This window comes from Martes martes, assembly GCF_963455335.1.
Source record: "Martes martes genome assembly, chromosome: X".
Classification (NCBI taxonomy): Eukaryota; Metazoa; Chordata; class Mammalia; order Carnivora; family Mustelidae; genus Martes; species Martes martes.
The window spans coordinates 55,564,856-55,588,218 of record NC_137897.1 but is presented as its reverse complement, the minus strand read 5'-3'; the positions used below and the strand labels follow the sequence as shown (position 1 = coordinate 55,588,218).

Here is a 23,363-nt window from a genome sequence, read left to right as displayed (position 1 = left end):
AATTTTTATACCAACCTCCTGAAGAATTTATTTTGGAATATTATGAAAAGATTCTAAGGATTATCTAGAAGAATAAGCAGTGAGACTAGCCAAGGAAATTTTGAAGAGAGTAATTAGAAAGGCCTTGTCACATCACATATTTGAGTAATTTTTAAGATTCACTTTTATTTCTTTTGTTGGGTTATTAGTTATAACTCTTTGTTTTGTTATTGTAGTGGCTTCTTTAGTGTTTATACCATATAGCTTATCTTGGTCTACCTTCATATGTCATCATAATATACTTCTTTTTTTTTCATAATATACTTCTATATCTCCCAGCCTGACCCGTATGCTATTGTTGTGCATTTTACTTTTACATATGATATAAAATTCATAATATGTCTTGTGATTTTTGTTTGTTTTGTCAATTTTCCTTTAAAGTGATAATAAACAATAAAATCTTACATATTTACACATGTAGTTACCATTTCAAATATTTTTATTCCTTTGTATATATCAAAATTTCCATCTTAGGTTATTTTTCTTCTGTTTGAAGAACATTGTATTAGGATTCTCCAAAGAAACCGTAAGAGATATATTTATGTCTTATGTCTGTGTGTATATCTACATCTATACCTATATAGTTGTGTATAGATATGGAAAGAGAGGGTTGGGGGGAGATGATAAGGAATTGTCTCACACCCTTGTGGAGGCTGGTGAGTGTCAAGATCTGCAGGGTGAGTTGGTAAGCTGGAGACTCAAGAGAACTGATAATATAGTTCCAGTCTGAGTCCAGAGGCCTGAGAACCAGGAGAGCCAATGATGTAGTTTCAGGTTGAAGGCTGGCAAACTTGAAACTCAAGAAGAGCCAGTGTTTTAGTTCTAGTCCAAAGGCAGAATAAAGCCAGTGTCCCAGTTCAAAATCTGTAAGTCAGGAAGAGTTCTCTCTTACTCAGGGAAGGGTCAGCATTTTTGTTCTGTTCAAGCTTTCACCTGATTCGATAAGTCCTCACATCATGGAGGTCAATCTTCTTTACTCAGTCTATTGATTTGAATGTTAATATCATCCAGAAACAGAAAGACCCAGGATAATGTTTGACAAAATATCTAGGTACCCTGTGACCCAGTCAAGTTGACACATAAAATTAACCGCTTCAGACATCTTTTAACATTTCTTGTAGTGTTGCTGTACCAATGAGGACTTATTTCAACATTTATATGCTTAGAAATATCTTCACGTTCTTTCTTTTAAAAAAGCTCTATTTTGCAATAGTTATAGATTTATAGGCAGTTATAAAAGTAGTACAAATAATAATAAAATAATAAATAAATAATAAAATAATAAAAGCAATCATGGTTAGGATTCAGAAGAAAATTTTACCATCTCTCCCGCAGATAGCACAAGGTCCTGTATGCCCTTCCCCAAGTTTCCTCTAATGATTACCTGCTGCATTACTGTAATATAGCAAAACCAGTAAATTGTCATTGGTATAGTGTATGTGTATAGGTCTGTGCCATCTTATCCCATGTGTAGATTCATGTAACTACCATGGCAGTAAGATACAGAACTATTTCATCACTCCAGACATTTCTCTCATGTTACCTTTTAATTCACACTCACACATGGCCTCACGCCTAAGCCCTTGCAATCTCTATTTTTCATCTCTGTAATATTGTCATTCCAAGAATATTAAGCAGTTTGTGACCTTTTGAGATTGGCTTTTTTCACTTAGCATAATACCCTTGAAATCCATCCAACTTCCTGTGTATTAATAGTTGGTTTCTTTCATTGCCGAGTAGTGTATGGTATAGATGGAATCAGTTTGTTTAACCATTCACCTGTGAAAGGAGATCTTGGTTGTTTTCAGATTCTGCTATTATAAATAAACTTGCTATGAAAATTTGTGTATAGGTTTTTGTGCAGATATAAGTTTTCATTTTCCTGGGATAAATGCCTGGTGTGTGATTCTGGGGTTATTTGGTTTTTAAGAAATTGCCCAACTGTTTTCAAGAGTGGTTGTATTGGGGCACCTCCTACTCTTGGTTTTGGCTCAGGTAGTGATCTCAAGATCATGATATTGAGTCCCATGTTGGGCTCCACGCTCAGTGTCTTCTTGAGATTCTCTCTGCCCCTCACCCCCGTGCTCGCTCTCTCTTTCTATAGTAAGTAAATATGTCTTGAAAAAAAGCAGCTATACCATTTTGTATTTCAACCAATGATCTATGAGAGTTCTAATTTCTCTGCATTTTTCCTAGCATTTGGTATTGTCACTGTTTTTTATATTTTAGCCCTATTAATAGGTATGTGGTGGTTTTAATTCATACTTTCCTAATGACTAATGTTATTGAACACCTTTGTATGTGCTCCTTTTTGGTGAAATGTCTCTTCATATCTCTTGTCCATTTTATAATTGGATTGTTCAATTTTTTACTGTTAAGTTTGAGAGTTCTTTATATATTCATGTTAAGAGTTCTTTGTCACATATCTGGTTTGCAAATATCTTCCAGTGTGTAGACGGTCTTTCCAGCTTCTTCATGGTTTGTTTTAAGGCCCAGAATATAGTATATATTGGTAAATATTCTGTGAACACTTTAAATATGTGTGTTCAGCTCTTTTTGGGTGGAGTGTTCTGTAAATGTCAGTTAGATTCTCTTGATTGATGATATTGTTGAGTTCTTCTATATCTTTACTGAGTTTTTATCTAGTTCTATGAATTTTTGAGGTGGAAGTGTTGAAGTCTCCAACAATAGTTGTATTTCTATAAGTTGCTACTTCAAATATTTTGCAGTTCTTTTGTTTGTTGCATACATATTTAAAGGTACTATTTCTTCTTGGTGGATTGACCCTTTTCTCATCATATCATGTTCGTCTCAGTTACTGATAATTTTTTTTTGTGCTACAGTCTACTTTATCTGATGTTAATATAACCATTCCTGCTTTCATATTTAAAAATTTTTCATGGGGCGCCTGGATGGCTCAGTGGGTTAAAGCCTCTGCCTTCAGCTCAGGTCATGATCCCAGGGTCCTGGGATTGAGCCCCGCATCGGGCTCTCTGCTCAGCAGGGAGCCTGCTTCCTCCTCTCTCTCTGCCTGCCTCTCTGCCTACTTGTAATCTCTGTCTGTCAGATAAATAAATAAATAATCTTAAAAAAGTAAAAAAAAATCATGCCGTTATTAGCTTTAAAAGAAATAAATAAATAAAAATTTTTCATAACATAGAATTTACCAGCTTACCAATTTTAAGTGTATAGTTGAGTGGCATTTAGTATATTTATATTTTGCAACCATCACTACCATCCATCTCTAGAAGTTTTCCTCTTACAAAATGTAAACCTGTATCCATTAAATAATAATTCCCCATTTTCTTTTCCCTCTAGTTCCTGGCAGTCACCATTCTTTCTGTCCCTAAATTTGGCTCTTCTAGATATCTCATATAAATGAAATCAAACACTGTTTATCCTTTTGTGACTGACATATTTCATGTATCAAAATGTCCACAAGTTTCACCTATGTTATAACATGTATCATAATTTTTTTCCTTATTAAGGCTGAAATAGTATTCCTTTGTATGTATGTCCCACATTTTGTTTATCCATTTATTCATTGATGAACATGTTGGTTATTTTTACCTTTGGCTATGTGAATAATGCTGCTGTGAATGTGGCTATACAAGTAGGTGATTGATACCCTGCTTTCAGTTGTTTTGGTTGTAAGTGTAGAAGTCTCTAATGAACTTTTGAACATGTGAAATATAGTTATGAAATGCAGGCAAGTTACCTGGAAAGAGGTTGATCCTGCTGTTACTAGTACTCCTGCTTCTTTTGAAGTATGAATTGTTAGTTTATCTTTAATGAAAGTTAATCTTTTTTTTAAAGATTTTATTTATTTATTTGACAGAGATCACAAGTAGGCAGAGAGGCAGGCAGAGAGAGAGGGGGAGGCAGGCTCCCTGCTGAGCAGAGAGCCCGAAGTGGGGCTCGATCCCAGGACCCTGGGATCATGACCTGAGCCGAAGGCAGAGGCTCTAACCCACTGAGTCACCCAGGCACCCCGAAAGTTAATCTTTTAGAATCTTATACAACCTTGACTGATGTCATGGCCCTACAAAGAAACTGTTTGCTTTCGCCGTATGTCCATGAGGTATCACTCTTTTGGCTACTTTTATTTTGATTTTTCAGATTATCAGTTCTTGGACCATATGAGTAGTGTAAATTTGAACTCCATATCTACATGAGGTCAGAGCCTGTTAAAAAATTCTCCAGGCCAAAACAAAATTTATCTGGGTGAATAAATTTTTTGGCCTCATTTAGAGATTAGGCAGAAAAGAAACAAATTTTATTTACCATTAGATTTTTTAAAATATATATGTATTTTTAAAGATTTTACTTATTTATTTGACAGAGAGAGATTGCAAGTAGGCAGAGAGACAGGCAGAAGGGAAGGAGGAAGCAGGCTCCCCGCTGAGCAGAGAGCCCAGTGCAGGCCTCGATCCCAGGACCCTAAGATCATGACTTGAGCCGAAGGCAGAGGCTTAACCCATTGAGCCACTCCGGTGCCCTACCATTAGATTTTTTAAAAAGATTTTATTTATTTATTTGAGAGTGGGCAGAGTAGAGGGAAAGGGAGAAGCAGACTCCCTGCTGAGCAGGGAGCCCAATGCAGGACTTGAACCCAGGACCATGGGATCATGACCTGAGCTGAAGGCAGATGCGTAACTGACTGAGCCACCCAGGTGCCCCATATACCATTAGATTTTTACAAGAAAAGAAAAAATCTTAGGAAACTCACCATTCCCACTCAGTTCACTTCTCCATGTTTTTATGCCTCACTGAAATATTTCTTCTTTTTTTTTTACTTTTCAGAGTCCTCAGGTTGTTGCTTTGTATATCTTGTTCAGAGTTTTTAGTTGTAATTAGTAGAAGATTTAGGAGCAATGCTCCATTTTGGCTGGAACTGGAACTTACAGTAAAAATTTTAAATATCTGTTCTTGGAGGGAAATTAAAATTTGATAGCTTTATGTTATTTCATAAGGTTATTTTTGAAAATTGATTGGTACAATGAAATTGAAAAAGTCTTGGGTGCTTCAACAAGCCCCCAAAAGCACAAGCAAAAAGGAAAATTAGATAAAATTGGACTGCATTAAAGTGAAAAGTTTTGCTTCAAATAAAATCATCAAGAAAGTGAAAATATGACCCATGGGATCCTTCCAATAAAATGGGAGAAAAATGTTTGCAAATTATATATTTGATAAGTGTCTATTATCCAGAATAAATAAAAAAACTCTTACTACTCGCTAGTAAGACAAATAGCTAATTAAAAATGAACAACAGAACTGAACAGACATTTCTTCAAAGGAAATATATATACCAATGGTCAGTAAGCACATGGAAAGGTGCTCAACATCATTAATTATCAGAGAAATGAAAATCAAAAGAACAGTGAGGAATCACTTCACACTAATATTACTATAATTTTAAAAAATGGACAAAAACAGTTGTTGGTATGAATGTGGAATAATTACAACCTATGTATACTCCTGGCAGGAATGTAAAATGGTACAGCCACTTTGGAAAACAATTTGGCAGTTCCTCAAAAAGTTAAACATTGAGTTACTTTATGATCCAGCAAATCCATTCCTATGTATATACTTAAAGAACTGAACATGTGTCTGCACAAAAACTTGTGTATGAATGTTTCTAGCACCCTTACTTACAATAGCCAAATGATGGAAACAGCCCAGATGTCCATCAGCTGATGAATGGATAAATAATTAATGGTATATCCATATGCTAGAATATTATTCAGCTATAAAAATGAACATAGTACTGATAAATGCTACAATATTAATGAACCTTGAAAATATTATGCTAATTGAAGGAAATCATCCACAGAAGAACACATATTATATCATTCTATTTATATGAAATGTCTAAAATAGGCAAATATATGGGGCGCCTGGGTGGCTCAGTGGGTTAATGCCTCTGCCTTTGGCTCAGGTCACGATCTCAGGGTCCTGGGATCCAGCCCCGCATCGGGCTCTCTGCTCAGCAAGGAGCCTGCTTCCCTTCCTCTCTCTCTCTGCCTGCCTCTCTGCCTACTTGTGATCTCTATCTGATAAATAAAATCTTAAAAAAAAAAAAACTGTCAAAAAAAATAGGCAAATATATATATAGACATAAAGTAGAATGGGAGAAATAGAGAATGACAACTGAAGTGTACAGGGTTTCTTTTTGAGGTGATGAAAATGTTCTAAAACTGACTTGTGATTGTGTATATACTAAAAACTGTTGAGTTGTGTGCTTTAAATGAGTGAATTGTATGGTATATAAAGTATAACTCAGTGAAACTATTACCCTAACAAAGGTCCTATGATAAATTTTCTTTCTTACAAGATGATATTTGAAGCCAGAATGTGGATAAGGTTCCTGAAGGAGAGAGTATAGAGAGAAAAAGTATTTAGTTTTCTAGGAGCTGAACTTTAGGAATGACTCACAGTAAAGGGCTAGGGGGATAAAAAGAACACATTAAAGAGGTAAAATACCCACCAGATTGGCAAAAACTTAAAAGTCTGATGTGGAACACTGGGAATTCTCATCTACAACTAATGTCAGTGTAAAGTGGTATACCACTTTGGAACTGGAAGTATGAGTCTTCCTACTTTGTTCTTTATAAAGAGTATTTTGGCCATTCTAGAACTCTTGCATTTTCATATGAATTTTGGGGTCATTTTGTCAACTTCTGCAAAGAAGCCCCTGGAAATTTGACAGGGATTGCATTGAATCTGTAGATCAATTTGGGGATTATTGTCATCTTAACAATATATTAAGTCCTCAATCCAGGAACATGGGAGGTATTTCCATTTAGTTAGGTCTCTAATTTCTTTCAACAATGTCCTGTGGTTTTCATTATTCAAATCTTGTTCTTTTGTTAATTTATTCTATGTATTTTGTTCTTTTTGATGTTACTTTAAATGGAATTATTTTCTTCAATTTTGAATTGGTTATGGTTAGTATATAGAAATACCATTGATTTTTAAAATATGGATGTTGGAATCTTTCTGAACTCATTTTTTAGCTTATTAAAGGTTTTTATTAAATTTCTTAGGATTTTCTTTTTTTAGTTTTTATTGTTGAAATATAGTCGACATACAGTGTTCTTTTACTCTCAGGTGTGCAACATAGTGATTCAGCAATTACATACATTACAAAATGCTCACCATAATTAGGGTGGTTACCATCTATCACCATACAGCATTGTTAAAATATTCCCTACAGGGGCGCCTGGGTGGCTCAGTGGTTTAAGCCTCTGCCTTCGGCTCAGGTCATGATCTCAGGGTCCTGGGATCGAGCCCCGCATCGGGCTCTCTGCTCAGCAGCAGCCTGCTTCCCCCTCTCTCTGTCTGCCTCTCTGCCTAGCTCTGATTTCTCTCTGTCAAATAAATAAAATTTAAAAAAAAATATTCCCTACAGGGGCGCCTGGGTGCCTCAGTGGGTTAAAGCCTTTGCCTTCAGCTCAGGTCATGATCTCAGGGTCCTGGGATCAAGCCCTGCATCGGGCTCTCTGCTCAGCAAGGAGCCTGCTTCCTCCTCTCTCTGCCTGCCTCTCTGCCTACTTGTGATCTCTGTCTCTGTCAAATAAATAAATAAAATCTTTAAAAAAAAGATTCCCTACATTGTACTTTTCATCCCTGTGACTTGTTTTCTTTTTTAAAAAATGTTTTTTAAGATACTATTTTTATTTATTTGACAGAGATCACAAGTAGGCAGAGAGGCAGGCAGGAGAGAGAGAGGGGGAAGCAGGCTCGCCGCTGAGCAGAGAGCCCCACGTGGGGCTCGATCCCAGGACCCTGGGATCACGACCTGAGCCGAAGGCAGAGGCTTCAACCCACTGAGCCACGCAGGTGCCCCTGTGACTTGTTTTCTAATTGGAAGTTTGTACCTATTAATCTCCTTCACCTATTCTGCTCTTGCCTTCACTTCCCTCCCCTCTAGCAACCATCAGTTTGTTCTCTGTATTTATGAGTCTGTTTGTTTTGTTTTCGAGATTCCACATATAAGTGAAATTATATGGTATTTGTCTTGTCTGACTTCACAGCATAATACCTTCTAGAGCCATTCATGTTGTTGCAAATAGCAAGATCCCATTCTTTTTTTACCCCCTAGTGTTATGTAAGTGGACTGTTTCTATTACAGTTTATTTTCAAATTTTAATTCCATCATATTTAACATACAGTGTTATACTAGTTTTAGGTGTACAATATACTGATTCAACAATCCTATACATTACTCTGCTCATTATGTTAAGTGTACTCTTAATCATCTTCACCTATTTCATTCCCCCTGCCCACTTTCCTCTGGTAACCATCAGTTTGTTCTCTATAGTTAAGAATCTGTTTTTTGATTTATCTCTTTTTTTCATTGTCCATTTGTTTTATTTTTTAAATTCCACAGATGAGGAAAATCATATGGCATTTGTCTTTTTCTGACTGACTTATTTTGCTTAGCATTATACTCTCTAGCGCCATCGATGTCACTGCAAATGGCAAGATTTCCTTCTTTTTATGGCTAAATAATATTCCGGGGTGTGTGTGTGTGTGTGTGTGTGTGTGTGTGTGTGTGTGTGTAGCCCAGCTTCATCATCCATTCATCAGTCAATGGACATTTGGTCTGTTTCAGTACCTTGGGTATGGTAAGTAATGCTACTATAAATATAGGGGTACATGTATCCCTTTGAGTTAGTGTTTTTATATTCTTTGTGTAAGTACCCAGTAGTGTGATTGCTGGGTCATAGGGTAGTTCTCTTTTTAACTTTTTGAGGAACCTCCATACTGTTTTCCAGAGTGGCTACACAAGTTTGAGTTCCCACCAGCAGTGCACGAGGGTTCTGCCTTGTCCACATCCTTGCCAACACCGGTTGTTTCTTGTGTTGTTGATTTTAGCCATTCTGACAGGTGTGAGGTGATACCTCATTGGAGTTTTGATTTGTATTTCCCTGATGATGAGTGATGTTGAGCATCTTTTCATATGTTTATTGCTCGTCTGTATGTTTTCTTTGGAGAAACATCTGTCCATGTCTTCTGCCCATTTTTAAATTGGATTATTTGGTTTTAGGGTTTTGAGTTGTGTAAATTCTTTATATGTATTAAATACTTACCCTTTATAGGATATATCATTTGCAGATAATCTTTCTGATTCCTTATGTTGCCTTTTAGTTTTGTTGATTGTTTCCTTTGCTGTGCAGAAGATTTTATTTTGAAGTAATTCCAATAGTTTCTTTTTCTTTTTTTTCCCTTGCTTCAGGGAGCCTATCTAGAAAAAAGTTGCTATAACTGATGTCAGAGAGGTTACTACCTGTGCTCTCTTCTAGGATTTTAATAGTTTCCTGTTTCATATTTAAGTCTTTTATCCATTTTGAATTTATTTTTGTGTATGGTGTAAGAAAGTGGTCCGGTTTCATTCTTCTGCATGTTTCTGTCCTTTGTTGAGGAGACTCTTTTTCCGATTGGATATTCTTTTCTGCTTTGTTGAAGATCAATTGATCATATAGTTGTGGGTTCATTTCTGGGTTTTCTATTCTGTTCCATTGATCTGTGTGTCTGTTTTGTGCCAGTACCATACTGTTTTGATCACTACAGCTTTATAATATAACTTGAAGTCCTGACTTGTGAGACCTCCAGCTTTGCTTTTTGTTTTCAAGATTGATTTGGCTATTGAGGGGCTCTTTTGTGTTTTCATATAAGTTTAGGAATATTTGTTCTAGTTCTGTGTAAAATACTATTGATGTTTTTGTAGGAAATAGGATTTTCTATATACAAGATCATGTTATTTGCAAATAGAGATAATTTTACTTCTTCCTTTGTCTGGTTGCCTTTTATCTCTTTTTCTCCCCTAATTGCCTGGCAAGCATGTCTATTATAATTTTGACTAGAAGTGGCAAGAGCAGACTTCTTTTTTCTTATTCCTAATCATGGGGAGAAATCTTTCAGTATTTCGCTATTCAGTATGGTGTTAGCTGTGAATTTTTCATAGATGCCCTTTATCAGGTTGAGTAAGTGCCTTCTACTCCTAGTTTTTTGAGCATTGATACAGCTATTTGAAGATTTTTATTTATTTACTTGAGACAGAACATGAGTGAGCGAGCGGGTAGAAGAGCACGGGGAGCGGAACAAACAAACTCCATGCTCAGCACAGAGTGTGACACAGGGCTTGATCTCTCGACCCTGAGATCATGACCTGAGCTGAAACCAAGAGTTGGACGCTTAATTGAATGAGCCACCCAGGCGTCCCATGATACAGCTATTTTGGATAACAGTTTGACATTACTTGATAAAGTTGAACTTAACCATATCCAACCACCTAGCAACTTCACTTCTAGGTATATACTTTGGAAAAAAAGTTGTTACATTTGTATGCTAGGAGAATTGTACAGAAGCTGATGCCAGGATTGTTCAAAATAGCAGTTGGGTTGAAAATAACTTTGATGTCTGAAGTAGGATGGATAGATAAATTTTGATATAGTCATGCGATGGAATACTGTACAATAGTCCTTCTCAGACTTTAGCATGCATAAGGATTAACTAGAGTTCCTATTAAAACACAGTGTTTATTACCTTACTAAACGAGTACTAGAATTTATGTTGAAATGGCAGCTTTTCATAATACAAATCAATAACGATTTTATCCATTTTCTTAAAAATAAAACACACACATACATAGTTTATAGGACCCCACCCATATTTTCTGATTCAGTAGATTTGGGATGAGACCTGCATTTCTGGTAAGTTTTCAGTTAATGCTGATCAAGGAATACCTTTTGAGGATCTTGGTATACAGTAATGAAAACAAATTCCATAGATCAACATAAATGAATCTGAAAATCATGACATTGAATGAAAGAAGCAAGTCCAAGAAGAATTTATATTTTTGTTTAAGTGAAGTCAAATGCAGGCAAAACTAAACAATATATTGAGTATCTATAAAGAAGAGAAAGGGAATTACTGCACAAAATTCAAGGTGGTGTTTACCTTTGTGGGTAAGATAGGTGTCTGGCTGGCTCAGTGGGTAGAGCTGTGACTATTGGACTTGAGGTTGTGAGTTCGGGCCCCTACGTTGAGTATTTGACAGAGACACAGCAAGGGAAGGAACACAAGCAGGGGGAGTGGGAGAGGGAGAAGCAGGCCTCCCGCAAGTAGGGAGCCTGATGCAGGGCTCAGTTCCAGGACCCTGGGATCATGACCTGAGCCAAAGGCAGATGCTTAATGACTGAACCACCCAGGTGCCCCCAAATATACAGGAAGCCGATGGTGGTTGTATTCTGTTTCTTTATCTCTGTGATTAGTTCATGGGTGTTTGTTTTATCATTATTCTGTAAACTATGCATATGTATTTTATATAATCATGTGTGTGTGTGATAAACTTTGAACTGAAAAAAAGGCAAACTTATCTTTAAAGCTTGCAGGAGAATTGAACAATAAATAAAAGGCAGGCCAAGTGTAGAAAGAGCTTCACAAGAGATGGCTTATTCCAGTGGAAAGATAATATCCCTTAGAGTGAGAAAGTTCTGAATTCAAAGTACGGTTCTACCACTTACCAACTATGTCACTGTGTGTAAGTGACTCCAAGTGAGCCTCAGCTTTCTCTTCTGCAAAACAGCATTTATGGATAACTTGCCTTGAAAATTTGTTGTATGGATCCTTTTTTCAAATAACTGTTTGGCAAAAAGAAAAAAAAAGTAAGTAGAAATCTAAGGAATAAGAGTGAGAAACAATAGTGAGAAAAGTTACAGGAAAGATAAGAATATTAATTATAGGTAGAAAGCTAATAAATTTAACAGGTAATTATGATTTCTGAAAGTATAGTTTCAGGAGACAAGGGTAGACCCTACAGTGCAAATGTTTATAGAAGTGAATCCATGATTATACAATGAAAGCAGAGTGTTGTCCATTCTCAGGAGTTGTTTGGTAATGAAATCAAAGGGAAAACCAGAATGTCAGCTTGTGTGAGTATAGTAGACTGAAGGAAAACACATCCCTCCAAGCTCTGGGAGACCTGTATATCTCTGAAAGTAAAAAGGAATTGAATCCAAGACCTATTCCAACATGTCTGTCAGGAAATGTCACAATGCAGTAAATTAAAATCTGCAACCTTGGTTTGTTATTTGTATTGATGGCATCTATATTTGTGAACCCTTTTAATACCAATGCATACTTTCCCTAACTTTCCATTCTTAAGGCATCTCAAACATGAATTTCTATAATTATTTGCCAAGGTTGCAGCAAATGAGTACAATGTTCGTGAAGAGGCTGAATGACTTTGTAGTGAAAAAGATTCTCTTCTGTGGGCCTAGACTACCCTTTGAATCTGAGCTAGCTGTTTAAATAAGTATCCTGTCAGGCAAAGTGGAACCAGGCAAGAGACCACAGATAGCGTAGAACCATAGAAAAACTATTCAGAGTACATTGTTATTAATAGTAAATATGACCGGCATATCCTTAGGGAAGACAGTACATTTTCATTTCATTCAGCCATATTTCCAAAGGACATTAGTTGTTACTAAAATCTCAAAAGAAAGCAAATGTAATTTGACATGTGGAGTTTTGCTTATCAAGTCAAGAATATGGCCTTAAATTCACAGTTTAAGTATTGACCTTGCCATTAAGTGCTTGCCACTCAATCAAATGTTTAAATGTTTTTTTCCTTGTGTTATTTAGATTAAGTTAAATATCAAAAAATATTCTCAGAGATAAACTGGATTTTATGATCTGATCTTTTATAATTTTGATTTTTTTGATCATGAGTCATTCTGTTGTGGTTAAATATAAAACAGGCAATTACTTGAAAATTGTCTTTTACATTCTACAGTTTTAATGTCATTGTGATTTCTCTATTTAAAATAGGAACATTTGAATCCAGCTGGGCTTTTCTTAAAGATGAAAATCCTCTTGAAGAGTGAAATAGCTAATGAAGAACTCCTTAAAGGTATCATCTCTGTATGAAGAACACACAATTTTGAAATATCATTTCCAGTTTGTTTAATATAGGATCTTTTATAGTGTCCTAACAAGTGTGATTTGATAGTGACTGAGAAAGAAATTGATCACGTAGGAAAAGGAGAGGCTTGTCAGCTAAGAAGAAAAAGAGAAGGAAGAGGAACTAGTTGGAGATTTCATAGTAAAAAAAGAGCTGAATAAAAACTATTACGTTTTTGGGTTTTGTTTGTTTGTTTTTTAGTTTAGCAAAAATTGCAGCTGCCCTTCCAAAGTTGTCTATCACCATGAAAAAAATTAACTTTGGATGGAAAAAGCCTTTGTAGTGCTCTGCTTTTTATAATGACTTGTATAAACATTGCTATTTGTTTTTCAAAATTCTTCTTTTTTAAGATTTATTATTTTAGAAGGTGGGGGAAAGGCAGAGGAAAAGGGAGAGAGAGTCTTAAGCAGACTCCATGCTGAGTGTAGAGCTCAACATGGGGTTTGATCTCACAACCCTGAGATCACAACCTGAGCTGAAACCAATAGTTGGATGCTTAACTGAGTATACCACTCAGGTGCCCCTTTTTCAGAATTCTTTTTTTTTTTTTTTAAGATTTTATTTATTTATTTATTTATTTATTTGACAGACAGAGATCACAAGTAGGCAGAGAGAGAGGGGGAAGCAGGCTCCCTGCTGAGCAGCGAGCCTAATGTGGGGCTCCATCCCAGGACCCTGGAATCATGACCCGAGCCAAAGGCAGAGGCTTTAACCCACTGAGCCACCCAGGCGCCCCGCCCCCTTTTTCAGACTGCTTAAGGGTCTAGAATGTACACCTCACAGAATAAACATCCTGATATACATGTTTGAGTCATTTGGCAAGTCACTTAATTTTTCTGTGCTTCAGTTTCTTCATCTTTAAAAGAGATATAATAATAATGTCTATCTCATTGTGTTATTTTGAGAATCCCAGTATGCCTGGTGCAGAGTTAGTGTGCAAAACCTGTTACCTATTATTGTAGCTATTAATTATTACTGTTACTACTACAAAAAGTCTGTCTATGCACACTGGCCCCTCAACAATATTTCAATTATGTTTAGCCATCAAAATAATTTAAGTTCTTTTAATGTGTATATGCTTTATTTTTTTCTATATAAAAATGTAGTTGCATTATAGAGCTGCATTTTTTACTATATAAAATTATATGCTAATATAATTAATTATCCCATAAATAATAATAATTTTTAATAAATAGGATAATGGTCAAATTTGGTATTAGCTCTAAATTTAGTACTTCTGAAACTTTCTGTGACCTCTAGAGTTTTAGCTAATCACTAGGAGACCTTAGAAGCTGAAGTGTATAGAAGATTCTGTATTTCTACATAACAGTATCATCTCACTATACACAGGCTGAAAAATGTTAGGAACCAGGAAGACAACTCTACTTTTTTTTCCGCTAGGAGAATAAACCAACTAACCATTTAAAGGAATAGGCTTACTCAAACCAATACAATATAGGAAGAGCAAAGGGATTATGAAGTCACCTACTTTAAAATTGATTGATCTTAGATTAGAATTCCCCATTATAATATTTATCAAAATGCAGATAAAAAGCAGAGTTTAAAATGAAACTATTCTTTATGCCCATATTGTTTTTATTTAGTCTCTTGATATTCAGACTAATGAAGTCTCAATGTTAGATTACAATTTAGGAGACTTCCCTGAATCCAAGTTTTCTATACCTTAAAATATTAAATTATCTTTTACTTTGTTGTGTTGAGAGAATATGTTGAAACTTGCATTTTTATAGTCTGTTCATTTCTTTGCTAGTAGAAGTACTTTACTCTTAGAATGGTCAATCTAACTGCTGGCATTAGAATTTCACTGGTATTTTTTGTAGTAGAAAAACTGAAAAAAATATACAAGATTGTTTTTATTATGAAAGGATAGCACATACCCATTAAGGAGACTTTTGGAAAATACTAAAAATATACATAGTACTGCCATTTACTGGAATATAAGTTCCCTGACAATAGGGATTTTTTGTGTGTATTTTCCACTACTGGGTTCTTAGCACCAAGCACAGTTCCTGGCACAGAGACTACACTCATTAGGTATTTGGTAAATAAGGAGTCTGAACACAATCACTTCTAGCAGTTTGATCATTTATTTTCAGCGCTTTTTCTATTTTGGCTAAATTTGTTTATTTTATAGAATTTTGACTATATAGTACATGCAGGCTTTATTTTCTGATTTTTCACTTACTAATCTTACAAACATTTTTCATAGTGGAACATATTCATTTTTCTCTGTTCTTTCATACTCAACACTTTTAATGGTTTTTGTAATAGTTTATCACCTGCCTATAGTGGACACTCAAGAATATATTTCCTTTTTATTGTTATTGTAATCTACACTGATTTTAATATCTTTGCTTATAAACATTTTCCCTTATTTCAGATGACTTTTCAGAAGTACACTTTTTGCAGTAGAGGGAATGCATAATAACAGTAGGTTTCATTTACTGAGTGTTTACTAAGTGCTAGGTGCTTTGCTATGTAATTTACATTAGTTATCTCATGTAACCCTCTCAACAAACCTAAGAGATTGACAATAGTTTCCCATTTTATAGATGATAAAACTAAGGCACAGAAGAACTAAGTAACTTGCCTATGGCATATAGGTGGCAAGTGGTTTCAAATATAAGTCTATCTTGACTTGAGGTCCCAAACTTTTTTTTTAAGATTTTATTTATTTATTTGAGAGGGAGAGAGAGCACATGAGATGGGAGAAGGTCAGAGGGAGAAGTAGACTCCCCACCGAGCTGGGAGCTTGATGTGGGACTCAATCCTGGGAGTCCGAGTTCATGACCTAAGCTGAAGGCAGTTGCTTAACCACCTGAGCCACCCAGGTGCCCAGGGTCCCAAGCTTTTAACCACTGTGTTCTTAGCATACAGTATTGCCAAATTGCTTTTCAAAAAGATTGTACCAAGTTACTTGGCATCCATAGAAGAGTACATGTTTCACTACATTCTAGCATTGGATGTTACTATTTTATAAAAAGGTTTTCATAAATTATTAGGCAAGGCATAGTCTATGGCAAACATTTAGAAAGTAGATTTTGAACAGAGAAAAATTACTGAAAATAGTTAAGCTTCCTCTGAAATGAAACTGATATATTTCATTTTTTTTTCTTTTTTAGCTGTCACGGAAATAATGCATCTTGACATGTCTCTAGACTTTTGTCTGAATGTTGCTAAACTGTTGATGGATCATGAAAGGTACAGTAGAATTGATTTTCTTTTCTCTAAAGACTAACATTTTTTAAGGTTTCCATTAATATATATTGAATATATCCATCTGTATTCACAGAGCACTGCATTTGCCATTGTGCTTATCAAATTAGAAGATGGAACTGTTTGCTTAATGATTTAAACAGCCAAGAGTCAAGTTAATTTTAAAATTACCATTAAAATTTTGAAAAAGAAATAAAAAGTGGAATAAGGTAGTTGGGGCTGTAAAAAGCAGGAGGTTAGGCCTAGGTTAGCCTACAGGACAGTGTCAGGTGGAACAGGAAGGCATGAGCAAGTGCAATTCTACGAGTAGTGCACCTCTCTGGCTCTATCTGTATGGGGCCGTTAATGTCAGAAGGGATCTTAGAATATTTACAGACCTCTGAATGGTTCCCAGACTTCAGTGTTCATCAGAATTACTGGGGAATAAGCACTTGAAAAGATGGCTCAACATCATTAGCCATCAGAGAAATGTCAGTCAAAACCACAACAAGAAACCACTTTGTACCCACTAGGATGGCTATAATCAAAAAGACAGATAATAACAAATGTTGGCAAGGATGTAGAGAAATTGTAACTCTCATACACTAATGGTGGGAATGTAAAATTGTGCAGCTGCTTTGAAAACAGTCTCTTCTTCAGTAAGTTAGAGAGTTACCATATGACCCAACAGTTCCACTCTTGAATTAAATAAATTAAATGCATGTCCATAAAACACTTGAATTAAATAAATTAAATGCATGTCCATAAAACACTTCAATGTGAATGTTCATAGCAACGTTATTCTTAATATTTAAATGTGGAAACATTCAAAATGTCTATCAGCTGATGAATAGGTAAACAAAATATGATATAACCATACCATGGAATATTACTTGGCAATAAAGGATGATGTATGGAACTGTTGAATTACTATATTGTACACCTAAGATTAATATAACACTGTTAACTAACTAGTGTTCAAACCTTTAAAATATTAAGAAAAATAAAAAGAAACAGGTACTGATATATGTTATAACATGGATAAACCTTAAAAACATTATGCTAAGTGAAACTAGCCAGTCACAAAGATCATAGATTGTATCAATCCATTTATATACTATCCAGAATAGGTACATTTATACAGATAGGAAGTAGATTAGTGCTTGCCTAGGGCTGTGAGACTTGGGGGAAATGGGGAGAGACTGCTCATGGGTATGGCATTTCTTTTTGATGTGATGAAAATGTTTTAAATTGATTGGGTGATGGTTGTACAATTGTATGAATACACTAAAAGCCACTGAATTGTGTACTTTAAATGGATGCATTGTATGGTATAGGAATTATACCTCAATAAAACGGTTATACAAAGTGATCACTAGGGAACTTCTTAAAAATACAGAGATCAGGCCCTGCCTTACTCCAACAAGCCCAGACCTCTTTATTAGTTCTCCAAGTGGTTCTGAGAATCACTATTTTAGGTGAGTTAGTAAACATTTTTTGTAAAGGGCCTTTAGCCTTTGTAAACCATAAATTCTATGTAACACCTCCTTTACTCTGCTCTTGTGTAAAAGCAGCCATAGAAAAAACTGGCTGTGTTCCAAAAAGCTTTATTTACGAAAACAGGTGGCTGGTTGGATTTGGCCTGCAAGCTGTAGCTTACCAACCATTGTTTCAGACCAGTCTCCTACCTGACACATGACTTCTTGGATGAGAAGGCATTCAGCCTCTTCTGGAATATCTATGGAAGAGGGGGTTGTTATAATTATTATAATATTTATATATTATTTGAAATTAATATATTAATTATAATAATTATGATTATGTTTCTACAAAGCTACAACACAAAAATTTGTCTTATATATAATTGGTACATGTTTTCCAATAATTTCTAAGGCTGCTAGTTCTGCCATGTGGTAATATCAAAATCTTTTACTTGACAGTTCTTCCCCATTTCATTCTAACATTGTTCATTAATATGGTCAGTCACTTAAGTTTGTAAGTATGGTAACTGGAAATGAACATAATACTACAGATGTGGTCTAATCAATAGTACCTGCTTTTTATGTTCTAAATGTTCTAAACTGGGGCACCTAGGAGGCTCAGTTGGTTAAGCGACTGCCTTCGGTTTGGGTTGTGATCCCAGGGTCCTGGGATTGAGCCCCATATCAGGTTTCCCCCTCCCTCTGCTGCTCCCCTTGCCTATGCTCTCCTGCTCTCTCTCTGTCAAATAAATAAATAAAAATCTTTAAAAAAATAATAAAAAGATAAATGTTCTAAACCTGAACTATCTAATTTTGTAGCAACTAGCCCCATATAACTATTTAAATTTAAATTAACAAAAATTAAACAAAATAAAAAAGTCCTTCATTCACACTAGATATATCAAGTTTCATTAGCCACATGTGGTAAGTGGCTAGAGCTTACTGAACAGTGCAAATAGAGAACAATTCCATTATCATAGGAAGTTCAACTGGGCAGCACTGTTCTAGAGCCTATATTTCTTTTAATGAAACCAATGTTAAGTTTAGCTCTTTCCTCACAGCCACCTCACATAGTGAATTTACTGCACTTAGAAAACTAGATCTTTATAATATCAATTGCTCTTATCTCTGAATTCCATATCCTTTACCTTTATGATTGAATAAGTACCCAGTGACCATACTTAAAGGAAGAAACCTAGTTCTTTCCTACTGTGTGTTTTTCTCACATATATTTCTTCCTGTGAGTACCCTTTACTACTCACACAAAACATTTCACTTCTTGTCACTAAATATGTGGAGGTTTTCCCCCACACCAAGCAATTCTCTGTGATACTAGTTGGGTGTCCTGCAATTCAACTCAGTTCTGACACTATCTACCTGGAGATAGCATCGGATCCCACAGTTTAAGGGTTTGGTCTCACAAGACTGCCCCCCGCCTCAATACTTCAGAAGTTAGTTGCAAGCCCAGGTTATCACCTATGTTTCCGACCAACTGGACATAGATCAGAGGTTCTAACATCCTCCTCCTCAGGTTCAATTAATTTGTTAGAGTGGCTCACAAAACTCAGGGAAACACTTAACTTTTGTTTACCAGCTTACTGAAGGACTTGTTAAAAGATACAGATGAATAGCTGGGTGAAGAGATACGTAAGGTGAGATCCAGGAGAATTCTGTGCACAGGCGCTTCTGTGCATACGGAGTTGGGGTGTGATACCCTCTTGGTGTATATGTGTTTACTAGCATGGAAGCTCTCTGGACTCTGCACTTTTGGGGTTTTATGGAGACTTCCTCACATAAGCATGATCAATTATTAATTCTATTTCTAGTCCTTCTCTCTTCTCTGGAGGATTTGGGGGGAACTGAAAATTCCAAGCTTCTAATCATGGCTTGGTCATTCTGGTGATCAACCCCCATCCAGGAGCCATCCAGAGTAATAGAACAAAAGATGCTACTAGAGCTCTTATCACTTAGGAATTTACAGGAGTTTTAGGAGCTCTATGTCAGGGATAGGGCAAAAAACAAATATTGGAACAAGAGATGCCCCTAGTGTTCTTATCACTTAGGAAATGACAAGGGGTTTAGGTCTCTGTGCTAGGAACCAGGAGCAGAGATCAATATATATATTCTGTTATATATTTTCTGTTATATTTTTTAAGCTATTAAGTTTCAACCTGATTGTTACAGCTTATTTTTTTTCAGTTATAATCCTGTGAATTTAAATTCTATCATGTGGTGTATTTACTCTTCCCAGTTTGTTATCTTCAGATTTTTTAGGCATTCCAACTGTCTTTATCCAATTCACAGTAGCAAACTTTCTCTTAAAGGACAGGATAGTATATATTTTAGATTTCTGGACCACACAGTTTCTTTTTTTTTCTAATTTTTTCTTCAGAATTTTATTTAAACTCTAGTTAATATACAATGTAATATTGGTTTCATGAGTAGAATTTAATGATGCATCACTTACATACAACACCCAGTGCTGACCAAGTGCCCTCCTTAATACTGGTCACCCATTTATCCCATCCCCTGCCCACCTCCCTCCATCAACCCTGAGTTTGTTCTCTGTCATTAAGAGACTCTTGGGTTTTGATTCCCTCTCTTTTTTTTTTTCCCCCTTCCCACACGTTCATCTGTTTTGTTTCTTCACTTCCACATATGAGTGAAATCATGGTATTTGTCCTTCTCTGACTTACTTCACTTGCACATACTCTATAGCTCCATCTACATCCTTGCAAATGGCAAGATTTCATTTTTTATGGTTGGGTAATATTCCATTACACATACACACACACACACACACACACACACACACACACGCATCTTCTTTATCTACTCATCTATTGATGGACCTTTGGGTTCTTTTCATAATTAGCTACTCTTGATAATACTGCTATAAACATTGGGGTACATGTGCTCCTTCGAATCAGTATTTTGTATCCTTTGGGTAGATACCTAGTAGTGCAATTGCTGGGTCATAGGGTAGTTCTCTTTTTAGCTTTTTGAGGAACCTCCATACTGTTTTCCAGAGTGGCTGCACCAGTTTGCATTCCCACCAAGAGTGTAAGAGGGTTTCCCTTTCTCTACATCCTCACCAACACCTGTTGTTTCTTATGTTGTCAATTTTAGGCATTTAGACCGGTGTGAGGTGGTATTTCATCATGGTTTTGATTTGTATTTCCCTGATGATGAGTTGATGTTGAGAATCTTTCAATCTTTTCATGTGTCCATTGATCATCTGGATGTCTTCTTTGGAAACGTGTGTCTCTTTGTGTCTTCTGCCTATTTAACTGGATCATTTGTTTTTGGATGTTGAGTTTGATTAGTTCTTTATAGATTTTAGATATCAAATATGTCATTTGCAAATATCTTCTCCCATTCCATAGGCTGCCTTTTAGTTTCATTGATTGTTTCCTTTGCTGTGCAGAAGCCTTTTATCTTGATGAAGTCCCAGTAGTTTATTTTGCTTTTGTTTCTCTTGTCTCCAGAGACATGTCTAGTAAGAAGATGCTGCGGCCAAAGTCAAAGATGTTGCTGCCTGTGTTCTCCTCTAGGATGTTGATGGTTTCCTGTTTCACATTTAGGTCTTTCATCCATTTTGAATTTATTTTTGTGTATGGTGTAAGAAAGTGCTCCAGTTCCATTCTTCTGTATATTGGTGTTCAGTTTTCACAACATTTGTTGATGAGACTGTTTTCCATTGGGTATTCTTTCCTGCTTTGTTGAAGATTAGTTGATCATATAGTTGTGGCTTCATTTCTGGGTTTTCTGTTCTGCTCCATTGATCTAAGTGTCTGTTTTTGTGCCAGTACCATACTATCCTGATCACTACAACTTTGTAATATAGCTTGATGTCTAGAATCATGATGCCTCCAGCTTTGTTTTTCTTTATCGATTGCTTTGACTATTTGGGGTCTTTGGTGGTTCTGTATAAATTTTAGGATTGTTTGTTCTAGCTCTAGGAAGAATGCTGTTGGTATTTTGATAGGGATTGCATTAAATGCATAGATTGCTTTGGGTAGTGTAGACATTTGAACAATATTTTTCCAATCCGTGAGCATGGAATGTCTTTCCATTTCTTTGTGTCATCTTCAGTGTCTTTCATCAGGGTTTTATAGTTTTCAGAGTGCAGATCTTTTACCTCATTGTCTAGGTTTATTCCTTTATATCTTAGGGATTTTAGTGCAATTGTAAATGGGATCAACTCCTTGATTTGTCTTCCTGCATCTTCATTATTGGTATATAGGAATGCAACAGATTTCTATATGTTGATTTTAAATCCTGCAACTTTGCTGAATTTGTATATCAGTTGTAGCAATTTTTTGGTAGAGTCTTTCAGGTTTTCTACATAGAGAAATATATCATCTGTGAATAGTGAAAGTTTGACGTCTTCCTTGCTGATTTGGCTGCCTTTTATTTCTTTTTATGGTCTGATTGCTGAGGCTAGGACTTCCATTACTATGTTGAACAACAGTGGTGAGAGTGGACATCTCTGTCTTATTCTTGACTGTAGATGAAAAGCTCTCAGCTTTTCTTCACTGAGGATGATATATATGTGTGGGTTTTTTTTTCTGGGTGGTCTGTTCTCTTCCTTTGATCTATGTATGTGTTTTCATGCCAGTACTATACTGTTTTGATTATTGTATCTTTGTAGTATAGTGTGAAATCCAGGAGCATGATACCTCCAGCTTCATTCTTCTTTCTCAGGATTGCTTTGGCTATTCAGGGCCATTTGTGTTTCTATATAAATTTTAGGATTCTTGTTCTATCTACTTCTGTGAAAAATTCCATTTGTATTTTCTTTTTTGTTTTTGTTTTTTTGTTTTTTGTTTTTTTTTTTGATGTGAGGATAATTCTGGCTTCATTAAATAAGTTTCAAAGTGTTCCCTTCTCCAATTTCTTGGAAGACTTTGAGAAGGATTGGCATATATTCTTTAAGGATTTGGTAGAATTTGGGGATAAAGCCGCCTAATCCTGAGCTTTTCTTTGTTGGGAGATTTTTGATTACTGCTTCAATCTCTTTGCTAGTTATAGGTCTGTCAGGTTTTCTATTTCTTAATGATTCAGGCTTTGTAGGTGGTTGTGTTTCTAGGAATTCATGCATTTCTTCTAGATTATCCAATTTGGTATATAAGTTTTCATGGTAGTCCCTTAAAATTCTTTTCATTTCTTTTTTTTTTTTAAGATTTTATTTATTTGACACAGAGAGACACAGCAAGAGAGGTAACACAAGCAGGGGGAGTGGCAGAGGGAGAAGCCGGCTCCCCACTGAGCAGGGAGCCCAATGTGGGGCTTGAGCTCAGGACTCTGGGATCATGACCTGAGCCAAAGGCAGATGCCCAATGACTAAACCACCCAGGTGCCCTTAAAATTACTTTCATTTCTGAGGTATCAGTTGTAATGTCTTTTCTTCATTCATGATTTTATTCAAGTCTTCCTTTTTTCTTAATCTAGCTAAAGATTTGTCACTTTTGTTTATCTTTTTTTCCTGTTGTTTTTCTAGTTTCTATTTCTTTTATTTCTGCTCTAATTTTATTATTTCCTTCCTTCTGGTAGTTTTGTGGTTAGTTTGTTCTTCTTTTTCCTATTCCCTTGTTGTAGAATTAGGTTATTGATTTGAGGTCTTCCTTGTTATTGAATGTAAGCATTTACAGATA

At 35.8% G+C, this 23,363-nt stretch overlaps 1 protein-coding gene across 1 annotated transcript in view; it reads left to right on the top strand.

Moving 5' to 3' along the window:
- Positions 1-23,363, top strand: part of TEX11 (testis expressed 11) — a gene marked incomplete at its 5' end in the record, with an annotated part of 270,791 nt that overhangs the window by 66,903 nt on the left and 180,525 nt on the right. The window contains 2 exons of the mRNA XM_080795516.1: positions 12,877-12,958; positions 16,153-16,231. Coding sequence (XP_080651642.1) covers positions 12,877-12,958; positions 16,153-16,231 — 161 coding nt within the window. The remainder of the gene's footprint in view (positions 1-12,876; positions 12,959-16,152; positions 16,232-23,363) is intronic.